The sequence below is a fragment of the Tenrec ecaudatus genome, chromosome 1 (assembly GCF_050624435.1).
Source record: "Tenrec ecaudatus isolate mTenEca1 chromosome 1, mTenEca1.hap1, whole genome shotgun sequence".
NCBI classification, from domain to species: Eukaryota; Metazoa; Chordata; class Mammalia; order Afrosoricida; family Tenrecidae; genus Tenrec; species Tenrec ecaudatus.
This window is the reverse complement of record NC_134530.1, coordinates 18,137,913-18,156,395: the sequence shown is the minus strand read 5'-3', so window position 1 is coordinate 18,156,395 and position 18,483 is coordinate 18,137,913. Positions and strand designations below refer to the sequence as shown.

The window sequence follows — 18,483 nt, the reverse complement described above, 5'->3', positions numbered from 1 at the left end:
GGCTCACAGGTCAGAGAATTGGTTGCCTATAACTCTCAGTATTGGCAGGCAATATGGCAGGCCATTGGTTCAAGTCCAAAGAATTAGAACTCAACAAGACAGATGCAATAGCAAGGCCCATCAAGAAGCATCCACATTTTCTCACAGCATCCACTTGTAAGAGAATTGGGTTACACAGCCAAAGAAATGTCCTTGCACATGAATCAAGACTGTGACCTGAGTGAAGAGTTTACAATCCACTCTCGTCTTCGTACAGCCAATTGTCTGTTAATAGCAGCCCTCACGCTGGCATTGATGACATTATGCTACAGAACATCATGAAGATGACCAAGCCATACCTGCCAACTCACTGAGAATACTGAGTATTCAATTGACACAAACCAACTCTCAAAAACATGTTTATAAATTCCAAATCAAAATACTTAACAAGACTTCACTTTAAAGAAAATAATCAAAAGATCAAATTTCTCATACTAGAATTGATCGTTACAAACAGGCTATCCAAATAGGAATTTGAAAATTTATATCTCAGCATCTCAGGTTTGAGAGCAACAATAAGGCTGTTCCTATGGGATAATTGTAGACATATATTCTAGGATTAGCACTTGAGGAGATTTCATGCTTCAATCTGCAGTCGCCTAAAAAGAATTATCTGTAGAAGACAGGATATTGATACAAATAAACACCTATGGAAGAAATATACAGGAAAAACTTGTGTGTTATGTATAAAAAGAAAACAGATTAAATTTGGATTACAAAGCAGAGGTGTGCACTGAGGAAAGAATGATTTAAATATTCACAATTCTCACCTCTCTGCCTCATGAGTAGCTCTCTAACCTAGAGATTGTTTCTGCTTTGTAGAGAATAATTTTCAACTGCAAAGTTTCCCTAGGGCCTGCTTTATGTCCTTGTTTCTAAGAGTGTAGATAAAGGGGTTCAGCATGGGTGTAGCTACAGTGTACATTACTGAGGCGATTGCACTGGAACTGGAACTTTTAGTAGGAGTAGAACTGAGATAAACCCCAAAAGTGGTACCATAAAACAAGAAAACCACGGAGAGGTGAGACCCACAAGTGGAAAAGGCTTTATATTTACCCCCAGCTGAGGCAATTTTCAAAATGGAGGACACAATCTTTGTGTAAGAGAAAAGGATCCCACTGAGTGGAATAACTCCCAGAACCCCAGCTGCAAAATAAATCACTAAGGTATTGAGGAATGTGTCAGAGCAAGCAAGTTGGATTACCTGGTTAAGTTCACAGAAAAAATGGGAGATTTCCAACTCTGTACAAAAGGACAAACGCAAAACCATTAACCCATGTAATAAAGCCTGCAGTACACTCAATAACCAGGAGACCAGAAGCAGGAGACCACAGAGCCTTGGGTTCATGATGACCGTGTAGTGCAGTGGGTGACAGATGGCCACAAACCGGTCATAGGCCATCACTGTCAAGAGGAAATGATCCAATCCTGTAAAAAGCAGGAAAAAATACATCTGGGTGATGCAGTGTTCATAAGAAATAACTCTGTTCTGCATCTGGATGTTCATCAGCATCTTTGGAACAGTGGTGGAGATTAAACAGATGTCAGCAAAGGAGAGGTTGGAGAGGAAGAAGTACATGGGTGTGTGGAGGTGGTTGTCCTTGATGATGGCCAGGATGATGAGCAGGTTCCCAGTGAAGGTGACCAAGTACATTGACAGGAAGAGTCCGAAGAGGACGGGCTGCAGCTCTGCGTCTTCTGAGAGCCCCAACAGGATGAAATGTTGAAAATGTGTGTGGTTTCTTGGTTCCATGTAGCTGAAGAAACTACTGGAAAAGAAAAGAGCAAAGCAACTTAGTAATAAAAATTTCACGCCAGTTTAACAGATATGCTGTATGTTCCATTTTAGCATGTAAATCAATTCCAATATCATATTAAGTTGAGAATTCACAAGTCCAGAATGCTCAATCTTTTGATAACAAACCTGACCAGCCTTCCCTTCTTAGAATCACATCTATTTTTAAAAGCAATGTAAATTCTCCAACTCCCATGAAACTATGATTTCCTCATTCATCAAATGTGTTCAACTAATTATTGTTTGCCAAGTATTCTCTACTTTTTTAATCCTCTTTTGGGGACTTGTACAGCTCTAATCACAACACATACATCCATCTATTGTGTCAAGTACATTTGTACACAGGTTGCCATCATCATAAATTTTTTTAAAAAGCATTTTATACGGTGCTCATACAACTCTTATCACAATCCATACATCCATCCATCATGTGTCAAGCACATTTGGCGATTTTTTGCCTTCATCATGCTCAAAACATTTGCTTTCTACTTGAGCATTTGGTATCAGCAACAAATATTCTGGCAGTCACTGAAAACTGCAATGAAATTTTTAAACCATTGCCTTTATTTGATGAGCAGTAACTGCAGTATTGAAAGCCTTAAGAGAAGTCAGCTGAGTTGAAGAAAGAAGAAAGATGTAAATTGAAAGACACAGGAAAAGAATGAAGTAAACAGACTGATGAAGCCTGCCAACCTCAGTCTCCTTAACTGTAGATCTGAAGAAATAGATGGTGCTGGTCTATAACTATCATGTGCTCTGAACAAGTTCAGGTTAGAAGATCTTATATAGAATGGGTTGCAGGTGGGGGAAGTTTGCAGAAAGGAACTCAAAATCATACAAGACAACAGGCATACTGGCCAAGAGAGACTGGTGGAAATCCAAAGACTATAGAGCACTTACCCTTCCGGTCTAGAACTGAACGCACGTCCAGCTATAATAATTAAATACTTAAGGTCAACAGGGCAGCATTTCCTCAAGAACAAAGTTCATAAATATAAGAAGGAGGAAATGGACACAGGAAATATAGGGAACAAGTGGGATTGTAAGAGATGAGTTGAATCAGAATGTTTATGAATTACTGGATGCATAACTATGACCTGTTGTTTAAAACTTCATCTAATTAATAAAAAATTATATATTTCTGTCCTCAAATGTTCTTCTAGGATATATATATTGAAAGTGGAAGGTGAATCCCTTAGTCTCACTCTCACATCAACTTGATGCCAACTCATATCGACCCTGTGAGGCAAGCTAGAACTGCCCCTGTAGGTTTCCAAGACTATGACTCACCATGAGTAGTAGACCCAGCCTTTCTCCCGAAGAGAGGATGGTGGGTTTCACCTGCTGACCTTGCATTTAGCAGTCCAAAGGGTAACCATTGTGCACCCAGGGGGCCAGTACACTATTAATGATAAGTAAATGATTTGTAATTATTGCCTCTATGAAATAAAGTAAAGCAGAGCAGTAGCAACAAAAGTTGAACACCTTCGATGACACGGATTGATACAGTGGCTGCAAAAACATGTCCTTGAACCTAACAATTGTGACCATGGAGCAGGATTGGGCGGACTTTCCTATTGTATTCCTGTAGCTAAGAGTCACAACAACAACAAAGCTATACCAAGGAATGGAAATGCTTCATTATAGAACAAAACCCACTGCCTTGAATCAATGCTGACTCATAGAGACCCTCCTGCTGGTTCCTGAAACTGAAACTGTTTAAGGGAATGGGAAGCCCTGTCATACTCCCACGGAGCTGCTGGCGGTTTTTGACCCTGCAGATGTCAGGCCAACTCATGAGCACTACTGCACCAGGGCTCCGCTTCGTTGTACAGTCATCCTTAATAAGGAAACTTTGAGCAGAAAGTCGGAAGGCATTTATGATGCGAGTCAAATGAAAAATATGAAAACATTTTAGACAAAGATAGAAGTAGTGCAAAGTCCTTGGTACAAGAATATTGCTCACATGTTGTGGCCATAACGAGGAGGACGGCCTGAATGAGTGAAACAGGAAGCTGGATTCAGTTTTCAGTTAGAAGTAGAGAAAAAACAAGGGGTGTGATGATCATGATGCCACGGAAGACACCGTGACATGGGTCTCAGCGCTCAATGAGTGTTCTTAGATGGAATATTGTATCACATCAAAATACAGTGGATGTTACTGAATTAAGATTACTTGGTATTGCATTATTATATTATTCTGAGCCTGGTGGGACAAATGGTGAAGCACTTGATTGGTACCAGAAAGGTTGCCAATTGCAGCCACATCAGAGGAGCCTCAGAGAAAAGCCTGCTCGCTAGCTTCCTAAAAGTCCCTGCCCTGAAACCTTAGAGAGCAGTTCTGCTCTGCAGGCACGCGTCTGCCAGGAGCTGGAACTGACTTGATACAAAAAAACTACATTATGTTACTTGATGTTATTTGTATATACTAATAAAAGATACCTACATGATACATAATTCAGCTTTCCATAAAATGGACTCTCTCTCCTGTTTGGCATGACATTTGCATGTTCTGATTATAGAAGACAATTTAAGATGTTTGCATAAGATATTTGATCAATACTTCAGTCATCTCTTCTCCTACCCCCTCCACTTTCAACCATAATGTTGAATTATACACCTCAGGCTGAGCTCCTCCAGCAGGGAAAAGCGCTTTACAATGAGCCAGTTCGTTTTTCCCGCCTCTGAGAACTGCATTGCATAATTCAGGGATTCTGAGTGGACAGTCATGGTTGTGGGAATATCAATGACCAGTCAAACCTGTCGCAGAGATCCTTAGTATTGATATTCTACCATGTAATAGAGAGAAAAAGAAAGCTAGAGAGAGGAAAACTGGTGTAGACAAAAAAGAAGACAGGAGATTATTAAAAGATATCAAAGAATCACACTAAAGAAGATAGCAGTCTTCAAATCCTCCTTCTAAATCCCACAATACCCAGAACAGTAATATAACTAGATAAATATTTCAAACTTTAAGACATAAAAGGATTCCTATATTCGCATTATAAAGATACTGTTCAAACATCAGTAAATAATTGAAATATACATAGGAAAAAATACAAGAGAATATAAATGCAGATTTCAAATTTTTTTTTCAAAATTCAATGTTTGGGAGGCAATAATTGTTTAACATATTAGATATATGCTACTGGATTCTATCAACTTTTAGGACAGTAATGAAATTAATCCTCTCAATCTCTTCCAGAAAATAAGCATAGGGAACATTTCCCAACTTATTGTGTGAAGTTAGCATTGATGTCATACCACAACCACATTTGGAAATTGTAGCAAAACTGCAGATCAATATTATTCATGAACATAAATACAAATATCCTCAGAAAAATCCTAGAAAATCAATTCAAATACCTTATGAAAATCATTATACAATGCAAATATTAGGAGTTGTTTCAGGAATTAAAGACTGATTCAAGGTTTGAAATTCAGATTACGTAATGTCTTACATAAGCTACATTAAAAATAGTCATATCATATCAACTGAAGAGCAATAAGCATTTGGTACAAATTAAAATAAAGATTTGTGTTTTTATTTTTTCCACAAACTTCCTTACATTCATAAAGAACATAGCTTAAATCTTGCAAATACGGATCATGCTCAATGTTGAAAATGCAAAAAAATTTCCACTTTAGTTCCTGACACACATAAGGATGACCACATTTAAAGTGTTCTGGGAGTCCTAGGGAGAACAACAGCAAAAAATATTAAAAGTAAGGTATACAGATTGAGAAGGTAAAAATAAAGCACTCTTTGTTCACAGAAGCCATCATTGTCTACAGAGAAATCCCAGAGAAACAATCATAACATATACAACAGTGAACTGTTTTCTACATATCAACAATCAAAGAAAGCACTTCAATAAAAATAATAATACAAAGGACTTAGTCTAATAAAAGTCTAGCAAAATTGATAGAATGTAAGCTATAAAATACTTCTAAAAGAAAATTTAAAGATGTATTTTGTTCATGAATTGGAAAGACCTTAATTATTCTGAAGATATAAATCCTTCACAATTTGATCTGTAGGTTTACCACAATCACAATCAAAACCCAAGTAAATTTACAGCTGTTGTTAAATGGATAGGTGAATAAGACACATAACTCGTGGTTCATAAAAACATAAAGAAATCCCGTAATAAACTGAAGCATGTGACAAGCATTAGGCAAAAGCCAACTGAAAGACAGTCTCTAAAATGCTTGACCAGTTTGCCTCAACACTAATATGATCCTCAAAATCAAGAAGTGCTTGTCAGCCAGAGGAGTCTAAGCAGATCATGAACAATAAATGCAATCATGGACTTTTCATGGAAGATATTAATAACAAGGAACTACAGATGAGGCTAAAGAGAACTACCTTACTGTAGTTGCATGTTTTCTGTAATCATAAAAGTGTTCGCACAATAAAATTCAGTCAAATAAGAGACATGAGTTAGATGAAAACCCCTTGGAAACAAGCTTCACCCAGACCCATGACACGCGTTGGACAAGCAGAGTCACTGTGACAATTCTCATCTCCATCATCCCTTAAATTACACTCATGACGGCAGTTTCAGAGAGGAGATAAGAAATTAAATAAAATACATAATTTAAAATGTCAAGCGTGCCTCCCACTACTCAGTGGGTTCCAGGGTGAATTATATTGCAACCTGTCACACATGACGCATCCCTCACTTCTCCTGTGTTATTTCCACCTCTTCTCTCTGCGTGGATTTGGCAGCAGCAAGACTGGGTTGCTTACATTGACCAAGATGATTTCTCCACAGGGCGAGCCTGACTGCACACACCCTCTGCCACAGTCTCTGTACCGACTCGCCACAACTTTCAGAATGTCAATCCTGCGGTAAGAATACGGCTTTCTGTTATCTCCCTGCTGCCCACTTGGTTACACTCATCCACCACTTTTCAGTCCTTGCCTTCAATGGTCATCAGATATGAACTAGTCCATGCCATTTCCTAAGCATAAATGACAGTTCTAATAATGATCCCAATATTGCTCCCCTGTTGTCACCTCCTTTGAGGTTCAATATGATTAAGAGCTTCTCTGTGAATTCTCCATCACCCTCCCAGAAGAGGCATTGATATGACCAAATTCACCAGAATTGTTGAACCATTTTAGGACATGGCCATTACTTTTTAACATGTCTATTACCTTTTGAAAACTGTGAGATTCCTGAGAGCAGGAGCAATATCTTCCCATTTCTTTGTTTCCAGAGTATAATTTAGTGCTAAATAAATCTTTCATGAATTGCTGGAGGAGCAAAATAGTTGAGTGAGGTTACGTGGCTCCTTCTAACAACATGGGAGAAAGAGATGTGGTGAGATAAGGATAAGGGCTGTTGAGAGAAAGAAGTTGGCTGTGCAATGTGAAGACTATAATCAACGACACTGAATTGTACAGGTAGAAGTTTTGGAAATGGAGAATGTTCTGTTGTGCATATTTTTGCTACAATTAGAGAAAAACTAAATTGATAACAATGACTACAGGGAAGAAGAAAACATTCTAGAATTGAATATGGTGACACTTTGACAGCTCTTCTTGCTGTGATTGAATTACTGCATTGTACAGCATGTGGATGAAGTGCTAATAAAACTGCTTTAAAAAGTTTTAAAAAGAAAGAAATTCCATGAATGAGCCAACACCAAAAAAAAAAGAATAGAGAAAGAAGACATTTAGTGTATCCAGAATCATCCTTCAGAACCTGGGGCTTTAACTTAGCAGGACTTTGTATTATTAAAATTGCTTTATATGTTAGTGCAGTTGATACCCCCATTGCTAGCACAGTGAGGTGCCTCACTCACACCCCGTCCCAGCACCTGTGAGGCTGCCGCAGGTCATCCAGGTGTTTTCGTGGAAGAGTCTCTGTCCAACAGCGCTGCATCTTCCTCGTGCGGCTGCTAAAGTGAGAAGTGGTGTCTGCAGAAAGGGCATGAGGATGTAAGTACTCGTGAGGCCTCTGGAAGATGAAACTGAGTTTCCTCACCACCTGAAACTGTCAATTCCGTGAGTCGGGAGAGGTGAAGTATTTACAGTCCTGTGGCTTTAGCGGAGAAATCCCCATGAGCCTCATTAAGGAAGTATTCTTTTGTCTTATGCACCTTCAGAAATTTACTTCTCTGGGTCTCAGAGAAAAAGAAAAGGCAAACTTGCTCCACTTTGACCCTGGGAAGACAACTTGCAGCTCCAGGTTCACCTTTTATCCCATCAAACTCCTTCTTCCAAGGAGGTTGTCCTTTCTATTTTGGTGTGTCTCTGGCATCCAGGGTAACCCACAATGACTGTGCTATGGGTGCATTTCCTTCACTGGAGGGCTAAAGAACATAGCTGGACGTAATTCACTGAGGCCAAGGAGTTTTATTAAGAACACGTACAACTCCACACAGTCTAACCACAGTATTTTTACCACATCTTTCATTGTGATGAATTGATAATAATACTTGAATAAAAAGAAAGTCATCCTCGTTAGTGAGATATTGGTAGAGAAGACTATCGAGTTATCTCAAAGAAGTCTCTACACATATACAGGACACAAAAAAATGAAGAGAGAAGATGACACAACTTTAGATTTCTACCTAGACAGGAAGAGGATCTTCTATAAGACTATTTCATACTGTGACAGGCATGCCCGATCAGACACCAACGGACCACGGTGAACACTAAGGGTGTACAGAGGAGCAGAAAGGGGAGCAAAGCAACTAAGTCTCAAATGAATATCAAAATTGGAGTTGGAGGTCAGGGCCTGGCACCCCAGAACTCAACCGGAAACACTCATAAAGGTCAACATCCAGATCTTAAACTGTTTCAGCGCTTTTCCATTTGAGCTGTTGGTATTCTTTTTGTTTTGTTTTGTTTTGTTTTCATTTTGTTTTATTGTATTAGCTGTTGTGGGTTTATTTTCTGCCTTCTCTTTTTGTTATGTTTTCCTCTGCCTTGTGTTTGTGTTTATTACTGTCCATCTGTACAAGATAGGCGGGAAGCACAATCCAGAGAGGAGAACAATGGGACCAACGGTTCCTAGAAGACATGAGAGAGGGAGGGATGGGGGAAAGCAGGGGAGTGCCAACAAACCCAGGGACAAGGGAAGAATAAGTTCTCAAAAATTGATGCTGAGGAGGGTGTAGGATGCTTGGCGGGCTCGATCAAGGGCAATGTCACTGAGAGGAATTACCAAAACCGTCATGATAGTGGGACAGGAAGAAAGTAAAATGAAATGGAGGATGAAACTAGGAGGCAAAGGATGTTTATAGAGGTCTAACTACAGGCATGTATATAAGTAAGTATATTTATATACAATGACAGGGGAATAGATCAATGTGCATATATTTATTTATAAAGTATTAGTTAGTGGATGGACACTGGGCCTCCACTCAAGTACTCCCTCAATGCAAGAACAATTTGATCTAATAACATGACACTCTACGATATTCACCTTCCCTGACATGATTGCTGAAGACAAACTGGGTGCATAAGCAAATGTGATGAAGAAAGCTGACAGTGTCCGGGTCTTAATGGCTTGAAGATAAACAAGGGGTCATCTAGCTGAGAGGCAACAAAGTTCACGTGGAAAATACAGACCAGACTGTGTGATCATGAGGTGCCGATGGGATCAGGTATCAGTCGTCAAAGATACAAAACAACACAAACAAACAATAATCATATCAGTGGCAATGAGGAAAGGGCAGAGTGGTACACCCAAAGCCCATCAGTAGTCAATTGGACACCCCCTGTCAGAGCGGCCACAAGGAAGGCAAGAGAAAGTCAGGTGCAGTATTGCACCCACTGAACACACCACGTTCCTCTATCTTTAATACTTCCTCCAGCCCCACTACCATGACCCCAATTCTGTCTTACAAATCTGGCTAGACCAGAACATGTATACCAGTACAGATAAGAACTCACAACACAGGGAATCCATAAGAGATAAAACCCCCAGGACCAATAAAGGGCAGAGTGAAATTAGGAGGGTAAAGGGAGTCAGGCGAGTAACGGGGAACCAATCACAATGATACACACATGGTCCCTGTCCCAGGAAGACAGACATCAGAAAAGTGGGTAAAATGAGACAGCAGTCAGTTCAAGACAGGAAAATAAAAAGAATGATTTATAAATTATCAAGGACAAATGGACTGCGGGGAATGAAGAGCTGGCGCCAGGATCTCAAGTAGAAAGAAAATGTTTGAAAAAGATGATGACAACCTATGTACAGAAGTGTTTGACAAAAATGGATATATGCATGGAATGTGATAAGAGCTGTAAGAGCCCCCAACAAAATAAAATAAAATTTTAAGAATATTTTATACGTACTGCTCAATGTTATTTCATAATATCATCATAGAACAGGATATATCATGTAGGCAACATGTTAAGAATATGATGTATTTCACATAGCTCACTACACAAATAGGAGCCCTGGGGGCATAGTGATTATGCACTGGACTGGGATCTGAAAGGTCAGTAGTTCAAAACCACCCACACTCACTCCGTGGGAGAAGAAGAGGCTTGCTAATCTTGCAAACAGTGAAACATTCAGAAGTTCACAGGGGCAGTTCTACCCTGTTTTTAGGGTCCCTATGAGTCAGCTTCAACTCAATGTCGGTGAATTTGGGATTTCTTTGTGAAACATAAATATAAACAAATAATTATATTATTGTGTACAAGGATAAGTTTCTAATGTAAATCAGATTCATATGCTGAGCCCCAGAATTCTATATTATGAAGGGAAATTACCAAGAATTCTGTATGCATCTTGTGACGGATCCAGTCGACATGAAGATATTAGGAGAGGTGAGCACAAACCTTCAGGGGAGGATCCATTGAAGGCAATTGCTAAAAGATGGGGAGTGTTTTTGGTCCAAAGAACAGGATGTGAGAAAGTGTGAAAGTTGGGCAAAATCTACATTCCTGAATAAATATATTTTTTCACTTTACAAAAGACAAACAGCAAAAAGATTGAAAAGTCTCAAGGTTTGACTCTAGATTACAAACTGGTGTTAAGCAAATAGGAAGAAACAGACATTTGTTCTGGCCGAGATAATAGGTTATTATTTGTCTCAGGATTCACATGCATTCACTAAACAGTCTCACCAGAAAATGGCCTTTCTTTTTAAAAATTACATATAGAAATAGTAACAATCATGAGATAATCCCTTTTTAATTTTTCATTTTGAATTACATAAGGGTTTCCATTTCAGAACATCAGTTTTGTATTCAACAACTTATCAAACCTCTGCATCGCTGGTCTTGTCACCTTTTCCCTCCCCCAGTTTTTTTTCTTCTTCCTCCTGTAGGATATTGTCTTCTCCTTCACCCAAGTGAGCATCAGCCTCCCTTACAGCAGCTTGCTTTCCCTTCCCTATGTCTCCTTCCTACCCCTGCTGTGATAGGTTTCTTGTGCCAACACGGCACCTGTAAGAAGACATGGTGGAGTTCAGCCTGTCAATCAGGCCAGTCTGATGACCTACCTTTGAGGCGTTATGAAGATAAATAACTCTCTGAGGGCCAGTCTCACCATCTCGCTCTCTCTCTCCTTCCACCCCTTGGTCTTCCTGCTTGCTGGCCACCCTCAGAACAGCTGGGGACCTGCCATGTTTCAACAGACCTCAGATCCATGCAACTTTGTACCCAGCTTGTGATCATGCGTTCTGCAACACTGAACGTGGCCGCATGAGTCTAAACAGGGACTTATGGACTAGTATGGGAATAATGGATTGAGTCGGACTGGACTGAGACATCTCTTTTTTTCTTCTTAAGTCATTTTTATTGGAGGTTCTTACAGCTGTTATCGCAATACATGCATGCACCCATTGTGTCAAGCACATTTGCACATATATAACCATGATCATTTTCAAAGCATTTCCTTTCTACTTGAACCCTTGATTTAACTCCTCATTATCTTCTTCCCAACCCTCCCTCCATCATGGACCCTTGATAATTTATAAATTTATAATCCAATTCCCCCTCTGTCTTACACCAACCGCTGTCTCCCTTCACCCACTTTTTATTCCCATCTCCTTTGAAAAGAGTCATATTGAGATCAATTCTCTATTTCTTCCCCCACCTTCACCTTACCATCCTGGTATCTATATTCTCCTAATTGATTCGGAGGAGCTTATCTATCCTGGATTCCCTGTGTTGCGAGCTCTAATGTGGAGCAGTGTACATCCTCTGGTCTCATCAGATTTGTAAACTAGAGATGAGGTCATGATAGTAGCCAGGAGGAAGCATTAAAGTAGAGGAAAGTTGTATGTTTTATAAGTGCTATACTGCACAGGGCATGGTTCATCTCTTTCTTGGGACCCTTCTGTAAGAGAATGTCCAGTTGTCTATAGATGGCCATTGGGTCTCCACTCCGCACTCCACCCCACCCCTCTTTCACATTGATATAATTTTTTCTTCTGGATCTTTGATGCCTGATGCCTGATACCTGTTATCATTGACACCTCTTGATCACACAGGCTGGTGTAATAATTCCATGTGGACTTTGTTGCTTCTCAGCAAGATGGCCGCTTGTTTTTCTTCAAGCCTTTACGACCCAGATGCTATGTTTTTTGATAACCAGGCACCATCAGTTTTCTTTATCGTATTTCCATTTGCACCAATATATCGTCAGCGATCATGTAGGGAAAGTGAGCATCAGAGAATGCCAGATTATCAGAACAAAGTGTTTATATTACTGTTCTTGGTATTGTGGAATTTAGAAGTAGGGATTGAGAGGCTGCTATCTTCTTCACTGTGATCCTTTCATATATTTTAATAATCTCTTCTCTTCTCTTTTTGTCTACACCATGTTTTCCCCTCAGTAGACTAGCTTTCTTTCTCTCTCTATTACATGGTTCAATTACAATACAAAAGATCTCTGCGACCGGGTTGACTGGTCCTTGATATTCCCACAACCATGACTGTCCCCTCAGAATACCTGAATTATGCAATTCAATTCTTAGAGGAGGGAAAAATAGATTAGTTCATTTGTAGAGTGTGTTTCCTGCTGGAGGAGCTCAGCCTGAGGTGTAGATTTCAATATTATGGTTGAAAGTGGAGGGGGTAGGAGAAGATATGCCTGAATAGACAACCGTTGATCAAATATCTTAAGCAAACATCTTAAGTTATCTTCTATAATCAGAACATGGAAATGTTATTCCAAACAGGAGAGAGAGTCCATTTCATAGAAAGCTGAATTATGTATCATTTAGGTATCTTTTATTAGTGTATACAAATAACATAATGTTGTTAGATGGCATCGAGTCAAACTCATGGCAGACGCATGCGTGCAGAGCAGAACCGCTCTCTAAAGTTTCAGGGCAGAGACTTTTAGGAAGCTAGCCAGTAGGCTTTTCTCTGAGGCTCCTCTGATGTGGCTGCAACTGGCAACCTTTCTGGTACCAGTCAAGTGCTTCACCATTTCTCCCACCAGGGGGTCAGAATAATTTAATTGTATAACACCAAGTAATCTTAATACAGTAACATCCACTGTATTGTGAAGTGATGTGATACAATATTACATCTAAGAATACTCATTGAACTCTAAGGTCCCATGTCATGCTGTCTTCTGTGGCATCATGATCATCAGACCCCCTTGTTTTTCTCTACCCCTAACTGGAACCTCAATCCAGCTTCCTGTTTCACTCATTCGTACCATCCTCCTTGTTATTGCCACAACATGTGAGCAATATTCTTGTACTGAAGACTTTGCACTACTTATTTCTTTGTCTAAAATGTTTTCACATTTTTTGTTTGACTAGCATCCTAAATACCTTCAGACTTTCTGCTCAAAGTCTCCTTATTAAAGATGACTGTACAACGAAGTGGAGCCCTGGTGCAGTAGTGCTCATGCGTTGGCCTGACATCTGCAGGGTTGGCATCTGGAAACCGGCAGCAGCTACATGGGAGTAAGACAGGGCTTCCCATTCCCTTAAACAGTTTCAGTTTCAGGAACCAGCAGGAGGGTCGCTTTGAGTCAGTATTGATTCAAGACAGTGGGGTTTGTTCTACGACGATGCATTTCCATTCCAAGGTATAGCCGTTTGTTGTTGTTGTGACTCCTAGCTACAGGAATACAACAATAGGAAAATCTGCCCAATCCTGCACCATGGTCACAATGTTATGTTCGAGGACATATTTTGCAGCCACTGTATCCATCCATCTCATTGAGGGACTTCAACTTTTGTTGCCACTGCCCTACTTTACTTTATTTCATCAAGGCAATAATTATAAATCATTTACTTATCATTAATAGTCTACTGGCCCCCTGGTGGAGCAATGGTTACCCTTTGTACTGCTAAATGCAAGGTCAGCAGGTCAAAAGCACTAGCCTCTCTTCAGGAGAAAGGCTGGGTCTACTACTCATGGTGAGTCATAGTCTTGGAAACCCACAGGGGCAGTTCTAGCTTGCCTCACAGGGTCGATATGAGTTGGCATCAAGTTGATGTGAGAGTGAGACTAAGGGATTCACCTTCCACCTTCAATACATATATGTCCTAAAAAAAGCATTTGAGGACAGAAATATATAATTTTTTTATGAATTAGATGAAGGTTTATAGATCAGATCATAGTTATGCATTCAATAATCCATAAACATTCTGAATCAACTCATCTCTTACAAATCACACATGTTCCCTATATTTCCTATGTCCATTTCTTCTTTGTTATATTTCTGAACTTTGTCCTTGAGGAAATTCTGCCCTGTTGATCTTAAATATTTAATTATTATAGATGGATGTGCATTCAATTCTAGTCTGAAAAAATAAGGGCTCTATAGAGCTAGGGTTCCACCAGTCTGTCTTGGCCAGTAAGCCTGGTGTCTTGTATGATTTTGAGTTTTGATGTGGAAACATCCCCCCCCCCCAACCCATTCTATCCAAGATCTTCTAACCTGAACTTGTTTGGAGCAGATGGTATTTGTAGACCAGCATCATCTACTTCTGCTGATCCACAGTTGTGGAGACTGATGTTGGCAGGCCCCGTGAGTCTCGTTGCCTCATTCTTTTCATGTGTCTTTCAATTTACACCTTTCTTCTTTCTTCTGGATGAGGAGATTTCAGTAGGTAAAGCTCAGCTGACTTCTTATTAGCTTTGAAATACTGCAGTTACTACTCATCAAATTAGGGCAATGGTTTAAAATGTTATTGCAGGTTTCAGTGACTGCCAGAATATTTGACGCTGACACCAAGGGCTCAAGTAGAAAGCAAATGTTTTGAGCATGATGAAGGCAACACGTGGCCAAATGTGCTTGACACACACTGGTTGGATGTATGGATAGTGATAAGAGTTGCATGAGCCCCATATAAAATTATTTTTTTAAAGATAATGATGATGTCAACCTGTGTACAAATGTATTTGACACAATAGATGGATGTGTGCATTGTGATTAGAGCTGCACAAGCCCCCAAAAGAATTGAAAAAAAGAGAAAATACTTGGCAAACAATAATTAGTTGGACACGTTTGTTGAATGAAGAACACAAAGTTTCATGGAAGTTGTAGAATTTATACTGCTTTTTTAAAAAGATGTGATTTGAAGAAAGGAAGGCTAGTGAGGTGTGTTATCAACAGATTGAGCATTCGGGACTTGTGACATTCTCAACTTAATATTATATTGGAATTAATTTACATGTTATAATAGAATATACAGCATATCCATTAAATTGGTATTAACTTCTTATGTCTAAGTTAGCATTGCTCTTTTGTCTTTTCCAGGAGTTTCTTCGGCTACATGGAACCAAGAAACCACACACATGTTCAACATTTCATCTTTTTGGGGCTCTCAGAAGAGGCAGAGTTGCAGCCCCTCCTCTTTGGACTGTCCCTGTCTATGTCCTGGGTCATCTTCACTTGGAACCTGCTCAACATCCTGGCCATCATCAAGGACAGCCAACTCCACACACCCATACACTTCTTCCTCTCCAACCTCTCCTTTGCTGACATCTGTTTCACCTCCACCACTGTCCCAAAGATGCTGCTGAACATCCAGATGCAGAACCGAGCTATTTCTTATGAACACTGCATCACCCAGATGTATTTTTACCTTGTTTTTAACATGACTGGATCATTTCCTCTGGACAGTGATGGCCTATAACAGATTTGTGGCCATCTGTCACCCACTGCACTACACAGTCATCATGAACCCAAGATGCTGTGGTCTCCTGCTTCTGGCCTCCTGGGTATTGAGTGTACTGGATGCTCTATTATATGGGTTAATAGTTTTGGGTTTGTCCTTTTGTACAGAGTTGGAAATCTTCCATTTTTTCTGTGAACTTAACCAGGTAGTGCAACTTGCTTGCTCTGACACATTCCTCAATACCTTAGTAATTTATTTTGCAACTGCGCTTCTGGGTGTTATTCCACTCACTGGGATCCTTTTATCTTACATGAAGATTGTGTCCCCCATTTTAAAAATTTCCTCAGCTGGGGGCAAGTACAAAGCCTTTTCCACTTGTGGGTGTCACCTCTCCGTGGTTTCCTTGTTTTATGGTACTGCTCTTGGGGTTTATCTCAGTTCAGCTGCTACTCAAAATTCCAGGTCCAGTGCCATCGCCTCAGTAATGTACACTGTAGGCACACCCATGCTGAACCCCTTTATCTACACTCTTAGAAACAAGGACATAAAGCAGGCCCTAGGGAAACTTTGCAGTTGAAAATTATTCTCTACACAGCAGAAAAAAATCTCTTGATTAGAGAGCTAATCATAAGAAAGAGAGCTGAATATTGTGAATATCTAAATCATACTTTTATTATTTTGCATATCTGCTTTTAATCCCAAATTTATCTGCTTTCTTTTTATACATAATACATCAATGTGTCCTGTATATTTCTTTCATAGGCATTTATTTGTTTCAACACAGTGTCCTCCACAGACAATTCTTTTAGGGCAACTGCAGATTGAAACATGAAATATCCTCCACTGCTAGTCACAGAATATTCCTGCCTACAATGATCCCATAGGAACAACATTACTATTGTTCTCAAACCTGAAAACGTTGAGATACAAATTTTCAAATTCCTATTCAGGAAACATTTCTTGTGATCAATTCTGGTATGAAATATTTTACCTTTTGATTCTTTTTTCTAAAGTGAAGTCTTGCTAAGTATTTTGATTTGGAACTTTATTGGCATGTTTTTCAGAGTTGGTTTGTGTCCATTGAATGCTCTGTATTCTCAGTGAGTTGCTAGTTAAGGCCTGGTTATCCTTCATGATGTTCTGTAACATAATGTCATCAATGCCAGTGCGAGGTCTCCTATTAACAGTCAATGAGCTTGTGGAGATGAGTGTAGATGGCAACCTCTTCCCTCCGGTCACAGCCCTGATCCAGTTGCAAGCACATTTCTTTGGGTGTGTAGCCCAGTTCTCATACAAGTGGATGCTGTGAAAAAATGTGGATGCTTCTTGATGGGCCTTCTTATTGCATCTGTCTTGTTGAGTTCTTATTCTTTGGACTTGAACCAATGACCTGCCATATTGCCTGCTAATACTGAGAGCTATAGGCAACCAATTCTCTGACCTGTGAGCCTTGTATTTGCTCTCATCTCCAGTGAGAAGCCTGATCTAATGTCATTGACTTCATCCACATTTGAAGCCATGTTGTTACCACTGAACCCACAAAGCTCCATTGGTCAGGAAAAGACGACTGCTTAACACCGGACACTCTGTGTTTGGAACCAGACTGGACTTAGCCACTTCTACAGCTGTGTGAGCTATTTCCTTGATAAAAATGTTTCTGTTTATTATATTTATGATTATCATATCTTTTGCTTCTCTAGAGAAGGAAGTCTAGCACCTATGGTTTGAACATGGTTGTAGAGAAACAAAATCATATGCATGAATTTTCCAAATTTGTTATAAAGTCTGACTAATTCTCCAAGTGCTACTCATTCTGCCTTCATTAACCTGCCACTATTATTACTAACAATACTCAGGTGAAGTGAAAATGTTATTATGTGAAGTATTGCCACCAACTGATTAACTTTTGGTGAGGAATGAAGTGCTGGGTGATCATGTGTTTGATCATTTTCAACAATTTTGTCAGGATAAGGAGAATAAGGAAGCTGATTGGTTGCTACTCCTTATAATAGACAAAGTGGTAATTGAAAGTGTTGAGCTCAGGATTAGGAATCATTTCTCACACGCCACATAAAAGACCTACTCACAATACAATTTTAAGAATCCCTATTTCAAGAAGTAGTACAACATAAAACAAAATATCAGCAGTCAGAAAAGTCATTTTTCTAAAAGAGTTTTTATGGATTAGAAAGCAAACTGTCCAATCAAAAGTTATTAGAAAAATATGTTATTGTACATAGCGTGTGATGAACAATAATGGTTTTTAAATCTAAAAGCTTTGTCTATCAGAAGTCAGATAGTTAGGTGTAATGTGTAATTTTCTCTGTTTAGAAAAAATATTCTATAAAATATCACATACCTCTTAATTAAAGAAAAATTGGTCATGTTAAAAGCTTTAGTAAGAATATGAACACATCCCCAAACTATTTGAATGAAAAAAATTTTTAATTCCAAATACTTATTTTCCTACCTAAAATTGTTCTTTATTTAACCATCCATATGTTCATACTGTATTTAATCCTAACTGTCCTCCGAAAGAAGCATTTCCTAAATTAGATACGAAACTTTTTTTTCCTCTCTCTTCG

General features: G+C 39.3%; 1 protein-coding gene across 1 annotated transcript; it reads right to left on the bottom strand.

Annotated features, from left to right (window-relative positions):
- Nucleotides 1-871: 871 nt before the first annotated feature.
- On the bottom strand, nucleotides 872-1,792 carry LOC142446028 (olfactory receptor 7A5-like). The gene has a single exon (XM_075547860.1). It carries the CDS (start codon nucleotides 1,790-1,792, stop codon nucleotides 872-874), a length of 921 nt encoding a protein of 306 aa, XP_075403975.1.
- Between the last annotated feature and the right edge of the window lie 16,691 nt (nucleotides 1,793-18,483).

Coding starts and splice junctions, on each gene's coding strand:
- LOC142446028 (XM_075547860.1), bottom strand. CDS start 1,792: ATGGAACCAAGAAACCACACACATTTTCAACATTTCATCCTGTTGGGG.